General features: G+C 22.4%; 1 protein-coding gene across 5 annotated transcripts in view; it reads right to left on the bottom strand.

The window, feature by feature from the left end:
- Positions 1-3,943: 3,943 nt before the first annotated feature.
- The window catches only part of LOC129605802 (probable myosin light chain kinase DDB_G0284661), a 70,905-nt gene continuing 46,971 nt past the window's right edge, over positions 3,944-27,877 (bottom strand). For all 5 annotated transcript variants that reach the window (XM_055515756.1, XM_055515755.1, XM_055515754.1 and 2 more), the window contains 6 exons: positions 27,568-27,809; positions 27,198-27,467; positions 7,550-7,564; positions 6,814-7,021; positions 6,528-6,741; positions 3,944-6,391 (listed from right to left, as the gene is read on the bottom strand). In XM_055515756.1, coding sequence (XP_055371731.1) covers positions 4,972-6,391; positions 6,528-6,741; positions 6,814-7,021; positions 7,550-7,564; positions 27,198-27,467; positions 27,568-27,809 — 2,369 coding nt within the window. In that variant the 3' untranslated portion in view covers positions 3,944-4,971. The remainder of the gene's footprint in view (positions 6,392-6,527; positions 6,742-6,813; positions 7,022-7,549; positions 7,565-27,197; positions 27,468-27,567; positions 27,810-27,877) is intronic.

Consider the following 27,877-nt stretch of genomic DNA (forward strand, 5'->3'; position numbering starts at 1 on the left):
AATTTGTATTCGGTTTGCACAAAATCTTGATAAATAATATAAAATCGTGCATTTATTTACTTTTGTACTTATGCATACATACCTGATACACACACGTATTTATGTATACATATGTATGTACACGCGTTTATATACATACATACATACATACATATATTACGTACCTATTTTCATTAATATTGGTGATTTCTCAAAATTAAAAGGAGTTTCAAACTTACAAAAACTTGTTCTTTTGAGTTCTTTTTCTTTCACCAATGGCAATGTGATGTAGGAATTTCGGTGGCGTGATGTGGGAAATTTCATGGGATTTTTTTTTTTATTTTATAACGTTCCTTGCTAATATGCAAATATACATAATATGTATGTATGTATGTACATATGTATGTAGGTTCGTATAAAAATGACTTAATTTTAGTTTTCAATCGCGTAAAAAAATTTATAAGCATAAATAATCATAATATAATAAAAATAAAACCTTAAAGATTAACTACAAACGTTCTTTTACTTACATATATTTCTACTATAGGCAAGAAAACATTTCAAATTTCGAAAATTAAGATTTTTTATGTGAATAGTAACAAGTTTGTATGTAATACCATTACTCTTTTTTTAAATACGCGCTGGATTTGAAGTTGTTTCTCAAAATGCTTTTATATGCACCAGAGGGGAAAAATGAAACTGCAAATATGTAAAAGCATGTGGGTAATTAGTGGCGCCTTGATTTTAATACGATTTATATACATACATATGTACATATGTATATTGTATTCTTCAAATGACATTGAAATAAAATCACTACAAAAAATGTTTAAATATACAAACATACATGCATACATAATTACATGATTACATACTAGTACTACCGGCATAAGCATTAATTTGCATCTGATTTATATTCTGATATTGTGTATGTATGTACATACCTATGTATGTACATGGGTAATAAATTTTGTGCTTTTGAGAAAAATTTGAGAGAGAAACAAACTTTTTGAAAATTGTTAAATTTTAATTTTGTGGTTAAGTTGCGATAAAATAAACAATTTCTACATACTAGATTGCCAGATTAAAAATACACAATTTCTCTATCCCACTATGCAATAAAAACAAACTAACACATAATGTAAGTACGTATAATTTACTTTTTGTATTTTTTTTTTTTTTGTTTGGTGCTATGAATACCGTTTTAAAAGCTTAAGAGGTAAAAAATTGGTACCTACACTACATTTAAGTGCATAAACATGTACTTATGTACATAAATTAGGTGAACGATTTACTACTTTACGAAAAGTCGCAAAAAAAAAGCAAAAAGGGAACCGAGTCCTATAATTTTTATTATATTGAAATACTTACCTCTATAATAAAAAATAAATTTCCGTGAAAATGTTTTTATGCTCGAAATTTTTTAAATTCGGTAAATGTTTGTTAGTGACTTTTAACTTTTACGTTCAAAAATGATCAACGACATATTAACATACGTATATATTCATATAAATATATGCATACATACAAACATATATTATATTTTTATAATTAAATAAAAAAATTCTTTTTATCCTTTCAGGATATTGATTTTAGAAAAGTATATCATTCATAAAATTAAGCGGCAAAAGATTTAGAATTTTGCAAATAAAAAATTTCAAATATGGTAAGTTGTTAGCTCAGTTCTAATATTAATTTTTCTAACTTGCAAATGTTAGCAAAGTAAAAATTTTTGAGTTTCCATAAAAATTTAAAAGTTTTTGGGTTACATACAAACACAAAAGTCCTGCATATCAAAGTATATTGTAAAAATTTTATTACAAATTTTCTGGTTGAATTTATATATGTATGTAATCGCAAATTACTTTTAAATATTTTATTTCAGTTTAAATTTACCAAAAATAATATTGATTAATTTGTGCTTTCAAAAAAAAAAAAATTGTGGTACACACTAATTAGTTTTTAAAACACTGCATATGTGTAGGCGGTTGTAATCGTACTAAGAATCCAACAATTTAATTAAATTAAAAAACGGAAACATTATAGTTCATGCTTTTGATATTTTTATATTCATTTGATTATATTATATTCATGCTTTTGATTATTTCAACTTAATAACTTTTAATTAAATTAAATAATAATCACTTGATAGAACCTCTATAATACAACGATCATACATTAATTTTGATAATATTTTGCATATACTTTGCGGTATCATTTCAAAACACAATTAAATTTTAATGCCTGAAAATATGCAAAGATAATAAAGCTTACACTTTGTTAAAATTGATTATCATCATTTGATTTTATCATTTACCGGTTTTAAAGCTCACTTTAAAAACGGTAATTTTCCAAAAAAAAAATTCACTGGTATCATAAAAATTAAAGTAAACTTTCAACTTAACCAACTCGTAATATAATTTTTTTTTAATATTGCGGTAGGTGTTAATCGATAAAATTGCATACTTGCAATAAATACTATATTAGTATACAAAAATAAATCATGCACTTGTTCACTGCATCAAAGATGGGAAAAGTTTTTATTTGTTCATTAAACTTGTATTCGGTTCTGCCATTGTTACTAATGGTTTAATATTTCTAAATCTAAACGTTATGTAAAATAAAATAATTTTGAAAATTCATTTGAGGATGAATTCATGAATAGAAATATATAAATCCATATTCTATTATCGCACCACTTGAGATGATAGAATTTTATTCAAAAATGATGTGTATGTGATAGGCCATTATTCAATGTATGAGCAACATATAAAAGAATTAAGGGTAAAAACAAAGAACTGATAAGGCGTTTGTGTAAAAACTTTCACAGTAAAATTCATATAAATGAGTTATTCATGAATTTGTCTTCGCGTCACATCATACCTTCATTTTTGTTTCGTGAATTCGTCATATATAATCGCCCATATCTGTATAATAAATCTATCTGTATATAGATCTATTGAACTCACCTTTGTATTATTTTGTTACAAGATCTGTTAGGAAGGAGGTTATAATATAAAAGTGAAAATTTTTTTGTGTATTTAAAAAAATCTTCAAAATTGTTAAAATACTTATTTAATTTACAAAATTTTAAACCGCGATTTAAGACTTCAAGTTTTATAATATGTCAATATTATAATATCTTTTATGATATAAGTGAATGCTAATTTTGAGGCTTTATTTAAATACTATTTATCAGCTTACAATACATATTGTGAACTCCTAATGGAGGGAAAAGTTTCACATCAACAGAAAAACATCAAGGCGTTTAAATTTGTTTCATTACAAAACTTATATTTAAAATTTTCAAACTGGGAACGTTATTACAATTTATTTCTTTTTTTTTTTATTAATTATTTGTTTCATGTTTTATTCCATGTTTTTTTTGTTTTTTACAATTTCATATAATAATACAATTTTGTTTAATTTTGAATTTATTTTATATATGTATACAATATTTTCATTTACACAAATATAAAAATTTAATTTTATTCTTTTTCTCTAAAAAAAATTTTTTTTTTTCTAATTTTTGGAACAAAATGCTGTTTACCATCTCATTTCAAATTTTTTTGTAGATTTATACTCTTTTTTTCTTATTTGTAACAAAATAAAGTTGTTTTTTACTATTACAAAATTAATGAAAAAATTCAAAAATACAATAATTTTTTTTATACAAACATGATTTTTAATTATTCTGCTTTCTTTCTTCAATTTTAAAGTTAAAACAAAAATTAAAAAAAAAAAAGAGAATTTTTAAAAAGTAATAAAAATATTATAATATATTTTTTTATAATAATTAATTAATAATGGATCATAAGTAAAAATTCCATATATTTTTCACTTATGATAGAAAAACACGTAGTCGTTATTTGAATTTCATAGAATATTTTGTAAATTATAAAAAAAAAATATAATCCTTAGCAACAAATGTTTTGTTTTTATTAATATGTTTTCGTTTACATTATTTTATAGTACCGAAAACTGCACAGTTCAAATTTTTTTTTTTTCAATTATTCGTGAATATATAGAATAAATACCAGTGTCGGTTTCTTTTATTTTTATGCCTTCTAAGGCCTAAAAGCATTACACTTACTCGATAACATACTTGTACAAAATTACATTTAAGCGCAGAGCTTAACCAAGCTGACTTATTCAAAAAGAATGGTTACAATATGTTTTAATTTTTAAATTTTATAGAAAATCTTGGTAAAAATATTCTTTGCAAGCTTTTAAGAAACCATTACCAATAACTTAAAACTAAGAATTATCAAGTAATAATCTAAAATTAAATTACTGTGCAATCATGGTCGTATGAGAGAATTTAATTCGTTTTTTTTTTTTGTTTGAGTTGTAGTTATTAATAGGCAATTTTATATAATTTTTTTTTTTCACAAAAAATATAGATTAAAGGGCCAAATTTTATTTATAAATTTGAACCGTAACTTTATTTTTAATTTTAATAATATTTTAGATAAAATTATACGTCAGATTTTTTTTATAATTTTTTAATTTTTTTATTTTTTTTTTAATATAATTTTTTTTTTTTTTTGTTGTTAATTAAAATATATTTTTAACCTTATTATAAACTACAAAAGTGATATAATATTATTATAAGAGTTATTCATATACTCAAAGCTCGAAATTTATATTACACCCTTAGGAACTGGTCACCTTTACTTTAGCTACAGTACATATTAAAAGTTTTGCATTCAAAATACAAAACAAAAAATTCCAGGAAGGTAGCTCAGAAATATCTGTTCTGGAAGGATGTAATTTTTATAATTTCCATAACATGCGAATTTAGATAACAAACTGAATATCTCTATACTATTACTTATTATACAGATATATAATTTTTTTTATATTTTGTATTATAAATTTTTGTGTAATATTATAATTAATATAGTTCAAATATAGGTTAATTTTATGAAAAAAAAAAATGAGAAAAAAAAACGAATTTTTATTTTAGATTATTTTGGTTTTCTTATATGATTAACCATTTGCTGTTGCTGAAGGACTTAATAAATCAATATCCGAACTACGATTTGCAATACGTAAACGACGTTGCATTAATAAACTTTCACTTGGTGGTGAAAGTCCAATGCCCATTGTACAACTTTGTACAGAATTATTATCTAATATATTATTTGCATCTTCATCACTACTACTATTGTTGATATTTAGTTGACGGAAGTTCATAATTGGAATCACATTATTAGAGGTTTTTGAACCATCATCATTATTAGAATTTGTAAGTAAAATACCATTAAGATAATTTAGATTATTTAATGAGTGATGATGATGATGATTACCAGTAACAGGTACATTTAATGATGCTGATAAACCACAATAACGTGGTGCTGTCGGATAAATACAATGATTACGCCAATTTTCAATTTTATCATCATTGTTAATTGGTGTTTTAATTGCTGTTGTTGTATTTGTTGCGTTATTTAATGTAGCAGATGTTGATTTTGTGCTACTATTACTACTACTCTTACTACTTGATGAATTTGTAGGTGTACTAATACGTTCTTCTGGACATACATATAAACGATTTGTAATTCTTTCACTAATACCATAATATCTTGGTAAATAGTTGCGGTAATTTTGTACATTAGCAGCGTTAGTCAAAATTGAACGATATTGATGGTTGTTATGTCGGTTTTGATTAAACATTGTCAATCCACTAGATGTTGATAATAAATTATTACGAATTTTTAGTAAACCATTATTATCAGTGGAATTTGTAATTGAATCAGAAGAATTACCAGCTGCTTGATCTGCATGAAATTGTGAGTCAGTAATATTTGAAGTAGAAGATGGAGAAAAATCATTGTAACTTATATTATTTTCAATATTCAATTCATTATTATCATTTAAATTGATTTCCAATGAATTATTTTCGTTGTTCTTATCATTTGTGTTTGTGGTATTCATTTTCATTTTAGAAAAATTGTCAATATTTTGTATCATCTTAGCATTAATAACATCATCACATCCGTTTACAACATAATCAAGATTATTATAATCATTAGTATTATGATTATTTTCAGGAATATTTGATTGATTTTTGTCTTTAAGACCATAAAATTCGAAATTGTCTTCATTATTGCATATTGTATCATCACCCATAGTAAATTGCACCTTACGATTTATAGCTGAATTATTTTGATCATTAATCTCTGCATCTTTTAATTTTCTACCATCCAAAATAGACGTCTGCTCTGTAGTTGAAGATGGTGTAGTGGTTGACATCGCTAATTCCATATCTGCACGATATGGTGGTTGATAAATGTTTGGACGCTCTTTCGTCATATAATCACTGCGCATTGAAAAATGTTGTAAAATGACACGTTTTACAGCCATTGCTGATTCAGCGAAACGTGATAATTCTCGTGCTGATTGATTACTAAAATTTAAAAAAATACAATTTTTGTAAAGACTTTAATGACAAGCAATGAACTTCGAGAATATTTAAATAAATATTTTTTGAATTAATATAAGAAAAGGAGCTGGTTAAAAAAATAAAATAAGTTAATATCTACCGTCGTATTACGCCTGGAGTTTTTAATGCTTTACGACGATTTTCCATTTTTAGGCTATCAGCTGGCTCGAGTTCGGCCATTTTAATCCATGGATGATTTAACACAGCTTCAGCACTTAATCGTTTTGGTGCTTCCTTAACTAACAGTCCTTTAATCAAGTCTTTAGCCTCTACACTAACATCAGTCCAATCAGGATCAGGAAAACTGAAGTGACCTTAAAAAAAATAAAAAAAAAGAAATTGTTAAATAATTTAAATATTAAATTGAAACTAATATTATATTGTACCTCCTTGAATTGATTCAAATAACAATTCTTGGCAAGTTCTACAATTTTCACCACGATTCCAACCACAATCTTGTTCACAATTTCCTGAAAATGGTGGATAACCGCAAAGTAATATGTACGCAATCACTCCCAATGACCATAAATCACAACGTTTATCATAGCAATTTGCCTCACCAACAAATAAATCAACAACTTCTGGTGCCATAAACTGTAAATAAGTGCAAAAATTTTTAAAATTATTCATATTTTTCTATTATTCTAGTTTTTGAAACTTTTTACACATTCCATTCTAAAAGATAAGTGCATTGTTAATTGGTAACTTTCTTGAACTATAAGACAGATAAACTTGACTTGTCTTGAAAATGATTTTTAGATCGACATGTAAAATTGTTTGGAAAAATTTTGAAGCGGTAATTTCGTACCTTTTTATTTTATGTTCACAAAAATTAAAGTATTACCTATATCAATTAAATATCTGATCTTTGATTGATCTGATTTGATTAGATATTTCTTACTCACACAGATAAGTAACATGTTTTCTTATTAATGATACATGAAAACTTAATCTGAATATTAGAAAATTGTTTGAAATAAAAGTCGAATATGAACAACTGATGAATGGATGCACTTATTTTATGATTCCTTTTTTATGTGTCAGAATCATAAATAAGTCAGAAAGTATTTAATATATATTAATTTATTATTAAAATATGAAGTCCAAAATTGTGTTATTTACCTCAGCGCTACCAACCTGAAATTTAAAAAAAATATGTGGATTAGAAATTTTGTTTAAATGATTGTTAAAGGAAAATTTAAAAAAAATTCAAATTTCATTTTAAGATTTAATTGAATCGTTTATATTTAGTTTTAATTTTGGAAAAATTATAAATCTAAGTTCTCCCCGTCAATATTATTGGCATAACAAATATTTTTACATGGTGCATAAATTCCAATATCTACTAAGGTTAAATTAAATATTAGATAAACAATAATTAAATGGTCCATTAATCTCTAAGAAATTAGTCAGTCTGTAAGAATAATTCATTTCCAACTATAAACTTTTAAATATAATGTATGTCTTTAACTTACGAAATCAATTTTGTGGATCGTTAATCTTCCTTTGTCTCAAAAAACAAATAGCTTTAAACTTCTAGTAATAGTAATTAGTAACATCAAGCTTCATCAAATAACATCAAAAACTCAAACACAGTGGAATACACATATAAGTAACACGCTTAAAAGCAAAACTCGCTTAAAACAACTAAAAATTGAATATCTTTTTCTGCTTTTTATATGTATAAATGCAAAGCCCGGTTAAATGCAATTAGTACCGAGAGTAGATACATATTTAAAAACTTTCATCAAATTCTATTTAACGAACTTTGTTTAATATACACAAAAGAAAAACAAAAATTATATTTTTAACTTTAATAACTTAAATTCAAGTACGTCGTATGGTATAATGTGTATATCATATATGTATGTACGAGTATATACACATTATATCACTCAATTCTCACACAATTCTGTTGGTATAATTTATCAAATAAATTAAGGACAAGGTCGAAGAATTATTTAAACTTATTTTATATGAAAAAGAAAACTTATACATATCATAAAACATCACAAATAAAACTATTCTAAAAAAAAATTAAATTAGTTTCACTAGCATCATTTTTATTTGCTGAAATAAATAAAATGTTGATTTTAAATTAATTTGAAAAATAAATTTAATAAATGAAAAAAAATGCGATACGATTAATTTTTTTTAAAAGTAATACCAGTATAATTTTTTACAAAATTAATTTATTTTGTAAAGCAAACCAAATATAATGAAGCATGAGAAAGTGACTGTTTTACAAAAATTAATACGAAATTGTTTTTTAATTTGTTATAGAGAATTAAGGGCTGTATATAAAAGAAGTTTGTAATAATTGTTCCAATTTATAATAAATTAATTTAGTAATTTTACTATAAATCAATAATAAATATAATAACAAAGAAAAGTAAGTAAAAAAATAATTAATTGATAAAATATAATTACTAGTTAAAAATCAATATAATTAATTGATAATGATTAAAATTAAGGGAAACTATAACTTTCGGACAAAATCCATTTCCAAATTCTGTCAAAACTATAAAAAAAAAAATAGAAGTTTTTCTTAGAAAAATTTTTTAGCATTTTCAAAAAAAATTGATAAATATTGTTTTTCTAATTAGCAACTTTCCCATTCGAAACTTATTAGACCTATATTAAAATTTAAATTTTCTGTGAATTTCTTTGAATAGATGTTCAGGTCTAATTAACTTGTACATTAACTACGATTCTATCATGCAATGGGAACGATTGAAAAAATTAATTCAAGAAATATTGTAAATATTTTAAGGCTCAATCAAATTAGGATTTTGAATTTATGAATTTATTTTTGAAAGTAATTTAAAATATTAAAGTAATTACTGGATTTATATTAACTAGGACAAATTTCATAAAAGTAATGCCAAATAATTTATTTCTCTTCCTTCTTCAATGTTCTATTTTAGAAATTAAAATTTTAATAGTATTATAACCTTATAAACAAAATGTCTATTTTAACAAAGTTAAAACTAACTAAAATATCAGGTTTTAATATAAAAAACAACAATAATAAAATTTGATTAAAAACAACAACAATTAGACAAAAAAGTATGAATGTCACGGCCTAGAATTTTTTTGATAAGAAATTTAACAATTTTAACTAGACACAATGCAAATTAAAATAATTATTTTTTTTTATATTGACATAAAAAATTTAAATAAGTCTTTATTGTATTTTTGAATTAACTTTTAAAAATGAAAATATTTCAGGTTTTATTCGGTACTCAATTCAATTAATTTCAATAAGACAAAAATAATACCAGCTTCCATCATCAAATTCATATCCGCAATAATTATATTTATTGAAAAATATTATATTTTTAACCCTTTCATTTCTAAATTATGAATTACACATGATCAATTTAAGGTTTTTGGTAGTTTCCTTAAACAGAGAGTTATTTGTCTAGTGTCAAGACTGAAAGGTTCAATTGTGATTAGTCTCGGCAGGGTTGTAGTAGATTGGGAACGGTTTCAATTTAAAAATTTAATAGTTGAAATCGAATATTTCGAACACTCTTTTAAAAAAAGAAGAGTACATTACACATAAAAGAGGGAGACAATTGATGCTGTGAAAGTTACATAAATTGATGTATTATTGAGCTTAGTTTAAATTAGGCACTTATCTGGCATTTTTTTATAAGAAACAAAGGAATAAAAAAAATGCATTAATAATTTTTAAAAACATCTTAGAATGTACCAGCACAAGGGCTAACGCATTTAAAAAAATTTTGAACTTTTTCTAATAAAGAATTTTATTTTCCTTTATAATAGTTTTTACGTGATTAAAATCACACCGTACAATATTATTTATTAATTTTTTATTATGTACTCTAGTTATTTATCTCTAAAATACAGTAAACAAAATATCAAGAAAAAAATATGAATAATTCTTTTTTTATATTCCTCTACGCATTCATTGTTAATATTCTTAAAAAAGAAAATAAAATTTATTATAAGAATTAAAATTAATTTTGAAATTCTTTTAATATTTCAAATTTTTTTGAGCAAAAAAATTTCTCTCTTCTTTCTTTCAGAGGAAAAGTATCTTCATTTTACTATTATTTGTGAACGTATTGAGGGCACTTTGGTCAGATCAACCAACGCTTTCATGTACGATATATGCAAATATATTATTATTAATGTTAATGTATTCATAGTGTATGTACTCTATATAGTATGTACAGGGTGTTTTATTAAATAATCTATGTAATTTATAGTTACAATTGTGTTTTTTCCTTTTTTTTTTAAATTTTTTATACCTTTTTTTTTAGTTATATGAAAAATTTAAAAATTTAAAAATATGAAAATTTCAAAAATATTCCATTGAAATGAGCCCTTTTGTAATAAATGAAATTTTTGTTTACCATTTAATATAATTAGATGAAAATAAAACAGTGACAGTGTTTACAAACATGATATATACAAACATATTCTATTAGTAGTGTCACTTGACGTGATGTTTTCTTATTAAAAAAATTTGTAATTTTTTGATTAAAATTAATTTCAAAATTTTAAAATCTATATTGAATTTAAAATCATCTGAACTGACGCGACTATCAGAATATATCGGTAAAAATTTACGATTTCAATTTACTTCTGTTATTCCAGATATTTCTGTTTACTTCTAAGTCCAGTCAGATTCAAAATCAATTGAATTCAATTAATCCAATAGAAAAAAATAATGATGTTTTCACATTAAAACTGAGCTACGTCTTAGAAGTGTCGAAAATCTTTAAATATTTTTATAGATTAAGTCATAAATTTTGGTACATATTGCAAAAAAAATATCTAAGAATAACGAGCCTCAAACTAGGAATACATACATTTATTTACCCCCTTAAATTCATTACAATTTACTCTTACTCTAATTTGAAAATTAACAAGAATATAAATTTCCCATTTAGTATAATCCTGTTCAATTTATGTACAAATATAGGCTATATACTTATATAATTGCTTATAACATGTACATATGTATATGTATGTATTAATATTATTTTGTTAATTGAAAGTAATTTTGAAATTTGTTGTATTAAAGTTTAAATAATACATTTTATACTAGATTGATTGAATGATGAAGTAGTTAGGCCTAGTAGACATTTTGTTCTTTATTTAAAACACAATTCAAATTAAGTGAATGTAAGTGAAATTACTCATTCGAACATTATATTTTAATAGCATGTTATTAGAAATAGAATATAATTGTTTCATATATTTTGAAGCTTAAAATTTTTAGATAAATATACAAAAAAAAAATAGTTGATTTAATAATTTATTGATAAGATTTCGAATTTAAGCATATTCGAATTTCATATTCTTTATTGTTAACTTTTAAAATTTATCTCAATAAATTTAAGTACTGCTCTTGGAGTCCTAAATTTATGATATTTACTATAATTTGTTTATAAAATCACAAATACAATACTATACGTATAATACAAAAAAAAATTATAGTTCCACTTTAATCACCAAGAAAAAAAAACAAAATCAAAATTATTTCTGCTCAGTTTTATTTGATCTTAAAAATTGAATAAATAATTTATTTATTTTTCTTTTAATAGTGATGATTTTCATTCGACTTGTTGTATTTTTAAAGTATACATATAAATTTATATATATTTCCATTATTATTGCTTTCTTGTAATAAATTTTTTTTTTATTTTGCGAATTTTTAAATAAATCGTTAATCAATTTTCATTACGTTTTCTCCATTATGTGTTGTTTGACACAAGAGATGAAATGCAAATTTTTAAATATTCATAAATGTAAATTTGTATAAATTTATATGTATATACAGATATTAATTTTGTTGTTTCAAGCTGCACGTTCCTCATATTAATAATAATATAATCTCGCCTACACAATTTGAATTCATAATCTTCATCAGAAGATGTCACTTTCATTAAATATAATATGTAAAAAATATAAGTGTACACACATGCAATAGGATTTTTGCCAAAAAAAAAAAAAAAAACAAATTAATATCGTAAAATTTTTAAAATAATTTCATTCATTTTATTATTATTTTTTTACTTTCATTTTTTATATAAGAAAGAATGATTTCTTTGTTTCGACTCGAGCCTGTTTTTCTTTTTGAATAAAATATTATTAATCGCCTTAATTTTTTATACGTGCATAAATGTATATGTATTGTATATAAATTTCTGTAGGTTGAATTTTTGATAGGAAAAACCATATAATCTGATTCCTTTTGTCTTAAAATTTCAATTCATATACATACATATGTACATACGAACATATTGAACATATTTGCATTTTAAAATTAATTTTATAAAATTTTTGATTTATTTTATTTATTTAATTTTTCCAATTAAAATAATAAAATAATGTCTTTTAAGAATAGAAAATTTTTAATAAAAATTAAATGAGAGTATTTTCAAATTAAAAACTTAGACAATTTTTATTTTTATAAATTGGCAATGATTTTAAAAACGTCAATGAACTAGAAAATTAAAATGAAAGAAAACTTAAAATAATTATTATTTAAAAAATGTTGATCATTTCTAATTATGAATTTAATTTTCATGAATTTTAAAAATTTAGATGAAAATCTTCAAATAAAATACAATAACTTTATTTAACAAATAAAAATTCAACGAAACTTTGAAATTGCTTCAAATATTGGCAAGAATTTTAACATCGCGTAAAACAAAATTAGTTCAATATGAAATTTTTCGTTTTATAATTTAAAAATTTGATCCATAATTGGTTATTCAAAAATGTTATAAAAATTTTTCTATTCTATAATAAATTACTCATAAAACACCTTTATTTTAATTTGTTTTTGAAAAAATCTTGGGAATGCTTAAAAATTTGAAAATTTCGTTAAATAAATAAAATTAGTTTCTAAGTTTACACATAAGAAATTTAAGTTTTATAGTACTATAGACTTCAGTTTTATGAAAATTGGAAAATTTTTATGAAGTTTAGTTAGAAACATTTAATATGCTAATTTTGTTATTTTTTCAGAAAATACATTTTACAAATTACTCGTAACTCTTAAAATTTCAATAGATGTTTTTGTTTCAGCTGAAAGTATTCTATATCACTGTCGAGTCTCTTACACCCTGTATAATTGTGTAAATCAATGGATAATATTGAAGTAATAAAATTAATATAAATTAAAATTGAAATTTAAAATAAACAGTACACTCTTATCATGCTTATATACATATGTACGTATAAACAAAATGTTATATTCAAATTAAAATGTAGGACAAAACTAATATAATTATTAATTTATACATGTATGTACATTACATACAAATACATATATTATTAAATATTAGGTAAACAAACAGCTGTTTCATTATCTTCCAAATTAAATTTTGAAGAGAGAGTATATAGGAAGCACCTAAATTATAATTTGAAAAATATAAAAAATCAAAATATTAAGAGAAGAATATGAAAGATTAAAATTAGATGTCAAAAATTAAAAAAAAACAAAACCTACGCTCTTAGACCTATAAAAAATGAATATATGTATGCATGTATGTATTCAAGTAAAATGATGCTTTGGAGAAAAAAAAAATAAAATCAAAGTATCATCAACGTGTTCAACAGTTGAACAATCAAGATATCCTTATCAACACATTTGAATCAACACATGTGTTGGTTTAATAAAATTACATATTTACTCCACTGACTCCTACATATATATTTACTTTTTTGAATAGTCTATGTGGAGAAATTGAGGTTATAAAGATTTTTGTTCTTATTTTTCAAAATTAATCAATAGAAAAAAATTAAATTTAATCGTTCTCCTTTTAGTGTTTGTCTTATTCAAAATATTTGAAATCGATATTAAATTATTATAAAATTTGCAATTATACAAATTTAATTTAAACAATTTTGTTAATGAAAATTTTTGTTTTTTTAAATAATAATAACATTAAATAAATTTGAATATTATTTCAGACAGTCCTTTTTGTTTATTTTTTTAAATTGCCTTTTATTAAATTGCTTAAATAATGAAATTACCCGAATTTTATATTTGAAAATCAGGAATAAATTAATACGATTTAATTAATTAGAGGTGTTTTTATAAAATAAATATAAGTATAAATATTTATTTTAAATTTAAAATGAAAAATAATATTTTTTTTTTCTTTTAAATTAATTCAATTTTTTTTTAAAAATAATTCTAAATTTAAATTTGTATTGAAAACAATTGATTTCGTTGCTATAAAATTTTATACACCTTCTGACAATTTAATTCTATACATAACACAATTAAATAGGAATAAATATACATAATATATACACGTACTTCTTAATAAATTAAATTTATTTTCTCTTAGATTTTGACATTATATTTCAGTGGTGAAAAAATATTTAATAAGAGAGAAAAAAGTTTTCCTTACTTTTAAGAGTAACAGAGATGAAATATTAAAAGAATGTGCATACAAAATCAATCAATTTGACATTTGATAATCTAAAATCTAGGAGTTACTGTCATCAAAAATTTTTTAAAAATAATATTTATTACCACCATTATTATACATATGTACATTATGTGTGTAATTCTCGTACATATGAAACTAATTAAATTTTGATTTTTGATTAAATGCCATGACTATACACAATGTAAGGTAAAGATCAAATGAGCATTTTCATAAATTGAAAACACGTAATCAAATTATAATCGTCATCGTCATTTTTAATCAAAATTTAAGGTAAAGTTCTTTTTCTTCAGGAAAATTACACACATTCTACATTCTTTTCATTGTAAGAGAATATGTGTGTGTATCTATATTTATAAAAATATTTTGCCATCAATATTTTCATCAAAAATCTTTAAAAAATTGATGCCCCAATAAGTATACACAATTATTTACCTATACCTCTACATAATATTATATATATATGTACATATGTGTATTTTTTTTAAATTATAATAAATTAATTTAAATCTCACAAATAACGTCAATATTGAACGTTGAACGTTTTCACTTTTTTATTCAGTGTGATATTATTTGGTTTGTTTTTTCATTAATTAGTGTTACCGTGTCTAGTATTGAATTAAGTTCTTAATACAAGTATAAAATCTATAAATATTTCCCAAAATTTCATTAGAAATTCTTGAATTAATTTTTGACGAAACAAGATTATTTTCTACTTTCTATTTTTCTTTTCTTTCGAATAGTATATCGAACCAAAGATTACTGTAGCACTTCTTGATAAACTTACAGAAAACATTAATATTTGACTAATTTTCGTGTCAAAAATAGCTCTTTAAGGTCTTGGTCAAAATCGAAAGGTTGAAAAAGGTACTATAACCTTTGTTCGTAAATTTTGTTCATTTGTAGCTAAAAATTTTCAAACCCTTATTTAAATATCGTAACTTCTAATTTAATTATGTAGACGTACAAAAATGCAATTTATTAATTATAATTAAGCGCACAAAGGTGTAATACAATGTCAAGTAACTTTGATAAACGTTATAAAATTAATTTACTATTATTTTATATTGGAATTCAAAGATGAAATTAATCTGCCAGCATATTAAAAATCTACTATAAAACAACAAAAATATTTTTGGTATTATCGTTTACGATACAATACAAAAAAAAATTTTTGTTTCATCACACTTTTCTTTTCTTTCTTTGTATCAGTTTTGGAAATGATTATAGTTTTACTAAAAATTTTTTAGCTAGATATGTTTATATGTATATTTTGTTATTTTTATAAAATTTAAATAAAAACACAACACTTTTTTTTATCAATTTAACCTTGGAAAAAAAAAACAAAAATAAAATAAATAGAAAAAATTGAATCCATTATTAAAAGTACACAAGAACTAAAAAAATAAGCTTTGATTTTTGTTTTGCTTTTTCTCAAATTTTTATTTTAATTTTGATTTTCTCCTTTCTTTTCATTGTATAGAGCTGTACCTTGAGACGTCAGGAATTCATGTATGCGAACGTAAAATCTGGATATACTTATCTACGGAAAACTCTGTACACTCCAAAAATGTAATCATTTTAAAAAATTAAACCAATTTCTCCTTAACTAGATTATACATAATTTAAATTATAAGAAATTTTTAATATAAACAAAACTAATTTGTTTATTGAAATAAATAGGGACGAAGTGCTGCGAACTACCCACTTTTTTTGAAAATTTTATATTTTCGTATGTGAGTAGTCATGATTAGAACCGAATTTATAAAAAAACCTACAAAGAATTTAATTTTTTCATTCAAACATAGTTATTATTGTCAGAATTGCGGTGTAAAATTGTATAATATCGTATAAAATCAAAATAAGTGAATAAAAGATTTTTTAAGAAGTTTAAAACAATGAGCAGTGCTTAATAATGTTAAATCAAAAACAAAAAAAAAATTTATTCAATTGTTCGTGTACAACAACTATATACATACATATACGTTCACTCTAGCTAGTAAATGGAAATTTCTCGAACTTCTATTTGAATTATTAAAGAACAAAAACCTAGTATGTACTTCAATTTTGGAATATGACTAATAACAACGTCTGAAAATACCATGATGTCTATGTATAGCTAAAAAACAAAATTCTCTTTTTATTGTTATTCTTATCGCATATTATCAATTCTTGTTATTGTATAAATATTGGCCGAAGTTATTGAATCCTAAATATTTTATAATTAATACATAGTATTTTAATAATATGACGTTTATTTCGAATTATCATATGGAACTACATGTTTTAAGAAATATTAGAATGATATTATTTGAAAAGCCGGTCATTTAAAACAGCTACATTTTATAATAATATTGTGATGATTGCATGTTATAACAAATTCTTTTTGTTATACGCATTTATTTATTCAATTACGAGTATACAGCCGCATATCCACGGTTATACGTTATGTAAATAATATATTCGTCTTTTATATTTTACGGATGCGTAATCGCACATAAATATACGTGACAATGTTCAACAACACTCTATTTATGTACCTTATTGTTCACATAAAAACAATTAATTTTCTGATTTATATTTTGAATTAATTGAATATATATTTTTTTTTGTAAACAAATTATTTTGTCAACAAAAAAACTTTTTTTTATTCTTGGATTATTTTTAGAATTACTTTCAAATCATTCAAAAATTAATTAAAAATTATTTGCAATATTGTCAAAAGAAAAAATCTATTTTGCCAATTTTTTGATTCTAAATTACTTTTAATTTACTTACCTGTTGTAAGGTAATAAAATTACTTAAAGAAATTGTCATAAACAATTTATTTCGTAGAGCTAAAGTGAAACTATAAAAAACCTTTAAATAATTTGGAAATCAACAAGAACATCATTTATTTTTAATATTAAAATTTTCATTAAAAGTACAATATTTATTTTAAAAGCCTAATCGTTACGATTGACCACAAATATACAATCAAATAAATTATGGCGCATTAATCTGATTTATTATTTTTTAAATAATAACAAAATTAAAGAAATGGAAAATTTTTGAAAAACATTTTGGATTATTTAAGAAAAAAAAGTTAAAATAATATTTATACAAAAAAAAATTAATTAGGAGTGATCGAACCTTATGTTTAGAAAATTATATTAATTGCGATTTTTCTTTTATTTTCTGGGTTTTTTTCCTTATTGAAAAATAGCTAAATACGTTATTACAATTAAATTTTATTTTTCAAATCAAATTTATAATTTTAGTTATAATGTACAAATAATCGAAATACTTTTTGAATAAATCAATAAAATCGATAAATTTCAATCTAATAGTTTAAGAGTTTTTTTTTAGTTTTATTAGTTTAGTGGTTTATTCATAATTTTTCATCAAATTATTAGATTTGCAAATTCTAATTTAACTTGCCAATGAAATTTTACCAACAATGCGCCTAAAAATATGCAAAAAAAATTAAATTCGCGTAATAGTATTAGTTATCTTTTATTACAAGTGTAAAGAGAATATTTAATAATTTGCTTATTAAAAGTATAATAAGACAAGATTACACAAAAAGATAATTGCCACAAATAATACCAGCTAATATTGTCACATATACCCAAAAAAAGTGCTATATGAGAAAATATTCGATTCAAAAGTATTTGTTTCATTTATATTTTCTGAAACATAGAAGATTACATAGAAAAAGCTATTTTACCAGGTTATTATTTTGCTTGCCACTAAAATTTTATGCGATACCATTTGCTAAAATGCTTGTTTCCCAGTTATATTAAATTAAAATATAATATTAAAGACAAAATTCTAAACCCTCTCAAATAATGAACTTACACGTGGTAATTATTGCTTTTTGGAATTTTAAATACAAATGTCTTGTTTCATTCCATATTGTGTTTTATATGTATTTAATTTTGGAAACAAATTCTCTGCTTTTTAATTTTAAGTAAATTCAAAAAACATTTTTCGAACTAATGAATTTTGTAATTTTTTTTTGAATTTCTTTAAAAGAAAATTTGATAAAATGTATTTACATTTATTTTTTTTTTTAGGTTTTTTTCAAAAACGAAATTCATCAATGACGTCAATATCGTTTTTATGTCAGAAAATAAACAAGATGAGAATAAATTTTAGAAAAGAAAAAATAATATTAAGAATATTTTTTTTTTAATTGAAAATATTCGAATAAATGATACGCGCCATTTATTTCAAATACAAGCCGGAAGAATTTCTATTAGAAATGCAAATTGTAAACATTTACGAGTAATGTATACGATATTTTATTAGGGTATGTACATACACAACATACATAAGTATATGTATGTAAGAAAACGTCAAAAAATATTTTTTGCTACAATACAACATTTCAGAATTTTTCAATTTTTGAAAAAGAAATTTTTTTTTTTAATTAAAGCGCAATTTTTTTGCTAATTGTTTAAAAAAAGTTTCAATTATTTTGTTACAGATATTTCTAATACATTTTAGGAACGGTCGATTGCCATAATATTGATTGTATTACTTATTGTATATCGGTTACCTAAGAAAAATCACATTAATGCCAATGTCAATGAATTATATTGTACAAAATGATTGTAACCTCAGTAGTCAGCATCAATTTCAAACCGAAAATAAATTTGCTTCTATTGAATTTCAAGAAATTCTATTTATAAAAAATTGCATCTAATAAATACTAAAATGTTTGTTAATTTTATTATCCGTAAATTATAAAGCATTTTAAAAATATTGGAAATTAAATGAAAAATAGTCTCTCCAACTCCAAAAAAGTTTAATTGTGAGTAAATTGCATATGTAACGAGAACACTTAAAATTTTAAGCGTATTAATGAATTATCAGTTCAAATTTCTTAAGAAAATATGAAGATACATGACAATTTAATCTTTTAATACAAATTTAAATTATTGATCGAATATTTATTTGATCGAATCAAAGCGAAAAAGATTTATTAAAAACGAATTAAATCTAATAATATTAAAAATAAAAAAACTGTACAGTAAACTTTATATTATTACAAAAAATAAATTTTAAAATAAAATAAATTAATAACAAAACTCATATAATTTAACATATCGTATATAACAGAGAAGCTACATGTGTGAATAACACATTTTGTTTTAATAAACTATAGAAAATTCTTTCAGATTAAATTTCTGCTACAATAACTTTGAATTTTCTAAAGGTTAATATATATGAGGGCAAAAAAACAATGAAATAAAATAAAATAAATAAAAAAAAACTGAAAAAAAGCAAATTCAAATTTAAATTACAATAAAAAATAATAATAATAAAAAATATAACCGAAATAAAAATGATCATAATACATTAAGCGTGAAAAAACATTAAATATAAAACAAAAAGTCTATAGTGTGAACGTGATCACAGATATTTCACATACATTGTATAAAATATATACTTGTATAGTTATTATTAAAATTATTACAATACGTCATGAACAGGGCCGGATTTAAATTGTAGGCTGAGCAAATTAGTTAACCAAAAGTCCCGTTTAGGTAAGGGGTTCGATAACATTTAGGTAATAATCAAAAATTATGATTTTTATTTTTAATTAACAAAATAAAATTTTATTAAAATGAACTGTTAAATAGCTTTACTTAGTCAATAGCAATATTATAAACTGTCTATTCTGTTCTTCAGTAAAATATGAGCGACCGAAAATTAATCATAGAATTATTACATAGCAATAATGTCATACAATTGTTTTTGTATTTTTGTTAGTTGAAACTACTGACAAAAATGAACACTTACTTTGCAATCTAACGTGAAATTTAGTGACTACCTTGACAATTTGATTTAAATTAGTAAGTGTAAGTAACTTTTTTCTACAGAAATTCTGAATAAATTATGCAGAAATTAAAAATAACATTTTTCTGCAATCAATTCAGTCTTAATTCTTTAGACTAAGTCCTTGTTACTATATATATTTGCATCAATTTTACAAACTTTATTTATTCAATTTCCCTAACATAATTAAGTCCCATCCTGTTTAAATGTACGTAAGTATGTGTAAGTATCACACCATAAATTTAAGAGCAGTTCACCTTTGGCTTTAGAGCTAAAACAATATATAAAAAAAAATATTGTTTTCTATTTTAAATTAGAAAGTTAATATCATTCCCCATACTCTACATACGTATAAATAATAATAATAAAAAAAAAAAATGTTCTACTGAAAAATTATATTAATTTTATAAAACAATAATTCTTATCCGCAAAAATTAAATGCAAATAATTTTATATAGCACAACAATAATAGGTAGATTTAGACAATAATAAAATCATACATGCATACGTTATTATATAATTATTAATTTATTTCAATATTATAATTTGCCAAACGATATAGTACGTACGTATGTAGGTATGAACCATACAAATATACTTTGCTGACCCAGTTTAATTTTAAAACCACATTTGGCGTTAAAAATTTCGTACAATATACTAAAAACAAAAAATATATACATATATATGTATATAAATTATGTTTAATAGTAGTAGATCAGAAAAAAATAATATTCGTATATAAGAAAACTTAATAAAAACATTTTCACATAAGTCGTAGAGAGAGAAAGAGAAAAACAAAATTAACATTGTCTGAGGGTTAATAACACATTTACGTCCGCTTTTTACGGAAACAAAAATTACAAAATTAATCAAATTTTAATACAGAAATGAAAAATGAAAATTTGAATTCATTTTTAAATTTATTTGAAAATTCTTGAAAAAAAATTGAAAATTTTTTTCTTAAATAATGATCTAATACTCAGACTCCTCTTAAGACTCTTATTTATTACAAACCTCAAATATTTGATTTTATTTGGCAATTACAGGATAAGGTTGAGGTTTAAAGAGAACTAAAACGGAAACCGATTTCAATACAAAAATTTCATAAAATTTTACGGTATACATATATTGAGTTAGTCAATAATACCTTGTTGTGTATTAAAAATCAATTAGTGCTATTTTTAGTTATTTAGAACACAAACATTTTCAAATTTTGATAAAATTTATTTACTAATTTAAATTTAAATTCATTGTTATTTAAATTTTAAAAATGTAGTAAAAAACAAATAGTAAAAATATTTTTGTTGTCGAAAATTCCATAGATTAATTAAAGAATTTAACAAGAATTTTGACATTTTTATAAGAATCAAAAATTTTACGTTAAATGAAATAATCAATATTTTAACGAACACTCATTTTTCAAGGTACTTAAAAGACGGACAATGATAACAATTTCGATGTCAATCAAATATTTTGATTATTTTCTTTTTTTTTGCACTTGAATCAGTGGATTTCCCAAAAAATCTTTTTGATAACTTTGCAACATAATTAATATGTATGTGTTTACATAGTTTTAAGCACAAAATTATGGGAAGAACTTCAAATTAATTGAAAGTTTGTATATTATCGTAAACTTACGTAGGAATACATGAGTGTTTACAGAATTTCAACTCTTTTTTACTTTTTGTTTCAATTTTTCGAATTTATTTCAAATAATGTCAAATGAAATTCATAAAAGTCCCTAAATTTAATAAATTCATAATTTATCAGAGCACGTGAAACATTAAAGTTAATAATATCGTCAGTCGTCGAATTTACGGAAAAGAATTTTTGAACGCACAAAAATTAAGTTTTTTGAATACGCATCTTTTTAACTTATTGGTTAAGGCACTACAATTAATGAAAATCAAAGTCTTTTTCGAAGCCCAAAACTTAATACAATTCAAAATTTATAATTACACGTTTACAGTAAGGTTTTGAATAAAGTGGCAAAATTTTTAATATAAAAATATAAATATATTCAACATGCGACATATATTCAATTTCTTACATACTTATAAACCTAAGTACACATTTATTATTGAAATTAAATCGTAAAGAGAAAATGAATGGAATAACCTTTTAAAAATTTTTTTTAATACACAACATCAAAATTTTGTAAGTCTTTGTAGAAAAACAACTTAATTTTATATGTAGGTTGCCCTTATTCTATATAGTTATAGTACATAACCACCAAGTATACATATATAATTAATTATACAGAGCACCTACATGACTCTTTTTAAATGATTCTCTACTATACATACATACATACATATATATCTATAAACTAAATTTCGCAATATTAAGCATTCATTTCATAATTTGATTTTTTTTTATTATAACATGTAATTCTTAAATATAGTATGGAAATTTCCTAAGGACTTTCTAATAATAAAAAACTTGTACGTCACCAGAGAACATAATAATAGATTGTACCTGCATATATGCATACACATATATATGTATATAGTGCATATAAAGTCAACAACTAAAAATACTTTTGATTTTTTTCAAATACCCTTGGTTTCCTCTATGTCTCTATCTTAATTCTAGTGATCCATCTAATAAAAGAATTATTTAAAAAAAAATATTTTAAACTTGTCATAATCTAAATAAAAATTTGTAATAAATGCATATCTATACATACATATCTACATATGGAGATTTCATATATTATTTTGTTGTATATACCGCATATACCATTTTTATTATATTATATAAACAATTTTTTTTTAAATGTTTGCATTCAAAATGTTTGGCCTAATTATTGTGTAAACATTTTTTTTGGCTCTTAAACTTTATACGCAAAATTTTTCGTTTTTTTCTTCTATAATAAATTTTAATTTTTAAGAAAAAAAAAATATTATAACCCCCTCCACGCGCCAACTCTCTTATTTGAACATTTTACAATTTATAAATTATTTAAATTTAGAATTTCATCTATATATAAAAATAATATTATATTTTGGTATAAGTATGTATGTATTTAGAAATATAATTTTATAAAATAAAAATATATTACAAATTTATTTTTAAAGAAAATTGAAAATAAAAAAAAAATATTAGAAAAAAAAATTGCGCATCACTCTTGTCACACGGAACTTTTAAGAATCGACGGGAGCACTCGGCTTTCGATAAATAAAAAAAGAATATTTTTCATTATTTATATACATATACAGCGTGTATGTATGTATGTGTATTGATATTTTTTTTTTATATTTCTAATTTCATTTCATAAAATTTATTTTAATGATTCATATTTTATTTCTCTTTTGTTTACAATTAATAGAACAGGGTGTTTTTAGAACTCTCTAGGTATATAATAAACGTAAACTCTGACAATATAAATATAACTATAATGTTTACTATTTGTCAGAAACGATATGGCAAAGGACACTATATCAAAGGAATAATGAAAATTTTTTTTTTGGCGTTGCTAGATTGAAAATAATTTGATAGTTTTCTTATATTTTAGCTACTAAAACGAAATGTTTTTGCAAAGACTTGACGTTAGACTTGGTTTTTAAGCACTTTTCCAAAAAATTTTTGAAAAAAAGTGCTTATTAGTTTCCGTCCTTAAAAAAGTGCTTAGTACTTTCAGATTTTGCTGTTTGTATAAAATTCGCAGACAAGCAAAAGTAAATTCTGAAACTTAAATGTAATACATATAAAATTTTAATTAACCCTTAGTTCTATGCACGGAAACTTAAACGAACTTCGAATTAGTGCTCAATTTAAGAAGTCACGTTCGAATTAATGTTCGGTTACTTTAAATTTTGGATTTATACCTTTAGAAATTTTTAAAAATATTTTACTGTATTCAAAAATAAATACATAATATTATATTGAAATAAAAGTTATTTATTTAAATTTAGTAATATGAAAGTACTCGTATGTGAAATAAAGAGACATTATAGTATCCCTTAAGATTTAAGGTAATATCTGTCGGTGAAAAAAACTGTGTAATATCTCTTACTATTTTTCGAAGGGAAAATCCATTCTTGATTCGTTTAAGCGGACTTATGTTTTTTTGCAAATTTTTAATTAATTAATTAGAATTTTTCTTTACAAACAAACTTATACATATATCATAAATTAATAATAGACCACGTAATTAAATCAAAATATTAAGAATTTTTCTTTGTTAAATTTCTTAAAACTCTTAAATAAATGATGCAATTGTAATTATTTGCAAAGAATTTTAATTTACACTTGAACTATAGTCAAAATTTCATAGTAAAATAATTAGGGTTAAGCCAAAATACAAGCATATGTATATAGAGCTTATCTATATATACATATGTTTTTCCAAGCGACATTGTTATAAAATTGGTAACGTAAAATATACAAATAAGAATGCAACTACGTAAATTGCATTTTATGCAAAACCCAAACTGCATTTCCCTTTAATTTTATTTATTTATTTTTTTTGTTTTGGCAAGAAATGGATCCGTCGATAATTTTCTATTTCAATATAATATATTTATATATATATATATATATATATTGCGTGGTAATTGAAATAACGAGCAATAGAAAACTTACAAAGAATGTTAAAAATTAGCATATTTTCTATTCAATAAGAGCAAAATCGAAAGCAGAAAAAAATTTATATTTTTTTATTTTTATTTTTTTTTTTTGTGCAATTTCCGTCAATTCTGTTCATTTTTTGTGTTTTGCATGAAAAAAGTTGCTGAACTTTTAACAAATAAAAGTCAATTCAAACACGTACATTTGTAGATATATGTAGATATATGCATGTATGCGCCTATTCCTATATTCTAATAAATTTATGCAGAAGCATGTAGGGGTACCCACCAAATATACTAATTTTATTTTTAAAGAATTATTTAATATATTATGTAAATATAATTATAGCTTATTATGAACTTTTCTAGTAAATAAGTAAGTACAAAGGAATGAGAAGAATTACTTTTTCTTAGAATTAAAAAATTGTGAATCGTTTAACTATCAGAACTATTAAACTATTAAAAAAAATCAAAACTTTTGTTTTATTTCTTACGAAATCTCATTGTTACGAAATAGTTTTTCCTTTTTCATATGAAAATTTACATTATACTATGTGCATATGTAAGTATGTATGTATGTATTTATGCGTTTTTGAAAATGTGACAATTAAATAAAAATAATTGTGATTCATTTTAATTTCGATTGTGAAAATATTGTTAATAAAAATGAAAACTTTTACTAAGAAAGAAAAATTCCTAGAAAATTATTTTTTTCAAAAGTTCATTTTAATTTTAAGTGTTAATTTTAGAAAAATTACTTAATAACTTTTCAAATTTTTCTGTTCGAGAAACCAGAGTTAAAAACGTTTTGAATATTTTCTTTTTATTATTTTAAAACCTTGCTGAATTTTTATTAGTGAATATTTTTACTAAGAAGAACCCAAATTTGATAATTCATTTTTTTAACATTTCTAATCCTTAAATTAAGCAGCATTTTCTTTTTTAAATATTTTATTGCCATGATTTTAAATACAATGAAACACAAATATCTGGGAAATAATTCTACTGATATTAGCTTGTTTTACAAGATTTATGAAAATATGTTTATTGTATTTTCATTGCTACTAATATAGACAGAACATTATATAATACAACTGACTGTAAGATTAATTCTTCCTTAATAAATTAACGCAATTTTAAATATAAATGCAACATTGCATGCAATGAAAGATAAAGTAAAAATTTTACATTAAAAGTTTTGCAGATTTGCTAATATTTTTGGCTTATAAATTAATTTTTTCGATTAAAATGAGAAATAAATAAAATAAATAGTCTAACTGAAATTTGTTTAGCAATTAGTATAATTTATTTTAAATTTTTTAAAGAATTTTCTATTCAATTCGAAAAATTTCTGCAGCATTTCTCACCAAATGACACTTTTAATATTTATTTTACTATGTAACAAATGGTAAATTTTAATGTTTGGCTAAAAAAGCAAAATCTGAATTATTAAAAATAAAAATTTTCGATTTTGAAAAAGTATTAATTAAATTAAAAATTAAAATAATGTGCCTACAATAGCCGTAATATACGATTATATAACTGCATAGTATGTACCTAATACATATACACAATTAACTCAGGGTTAGAAACCTTTACATTATTAAAACCTAAATAAAACAAAGTAGTTACAAATTTTAATCGGAAGTTAAGTTTTTCTTATCATAATTTTATCAATTGATAGATTTTTATTTGTTTTTCAACATTTTCAACTTGCTTTTTATATATAGATAAGATAAAATATCGAACCCTCATTTTTAAATGTTTAACACTTATAGATATTTATAACCTCAATTAAGTAAATTTTTTTGTTGTTTACTTTTTCTGTTTTAATTAACGATTCAATTTTCAATTAAATGATAAAATGAATTAAAAATAGTTTTAATTTTTAAACGTACAAAGAAAAAATCAAAATAAACATAGACTTACCGGAGTCAATAATTGTGGTGTAGCAGCTGGTGATGCAACATCTGTATTAAATTTAATACCGGATCCAAGATCAAAATCACAAATTTTTATTGGACATAATTTTTCTGGATCAACACATAATATGTTTTCAGGTTTTAAATCACGATGTGCAATACCCTTCTTATGTAAAAAATTTAAACCAGAAGCAATTTCTTTAATTATTTGAGCTGCTTCATGTTCTGAAAAGCAAACATGTTCTTGAATTCTAGCCAATAGTGGACCACCATTTATCTATTTCAATAATATAAAAAAGAAATTGATTTTATTTTCAATCAAATATTTTCACTATTTCAAATTAATTAGTTAAAAAAAACTTTTTTTTTAAACTTACCTTTTCAAATACTAAATAAAATTTTTCATCATCCTCAAAGAATTCTATTAATTGTAGAATACCAGGATGACCTTGGCAATGATGAAATGTTTCAACTTCACGAAATACACGAGCACGAGCATGACCAGGAATTTTATCAATCACTTTTACAGCATATTCTAAATCTGTATATATATTAACACAGGTTTGAACTGAAGCATAAGCTCCTTCACCAAGAATTTCACCAGTTAATTTATAAAGCTCTGAAAATAATAAATTTACAAAAAAAAAATTAATTGTTAGTGAATAAAATTTTGACATTAAATTTTTT

This window comes from Condylostylus longicornis, unplaced genomic scaffold (genome assembly GCF_029603195.1).
Source record: "Condylostylus longicornis isolate FDR11 unplaced genomic scaffold, ASM2960319v2 ptg000014l, whole genome shotgun sequence".
Lineage (NCBI taxonomy): Eukaryota > Metazoa > Arthropoda > Insecta > Diptera > Dolichopodidae > Condylostylus > Condylostylus longicornis.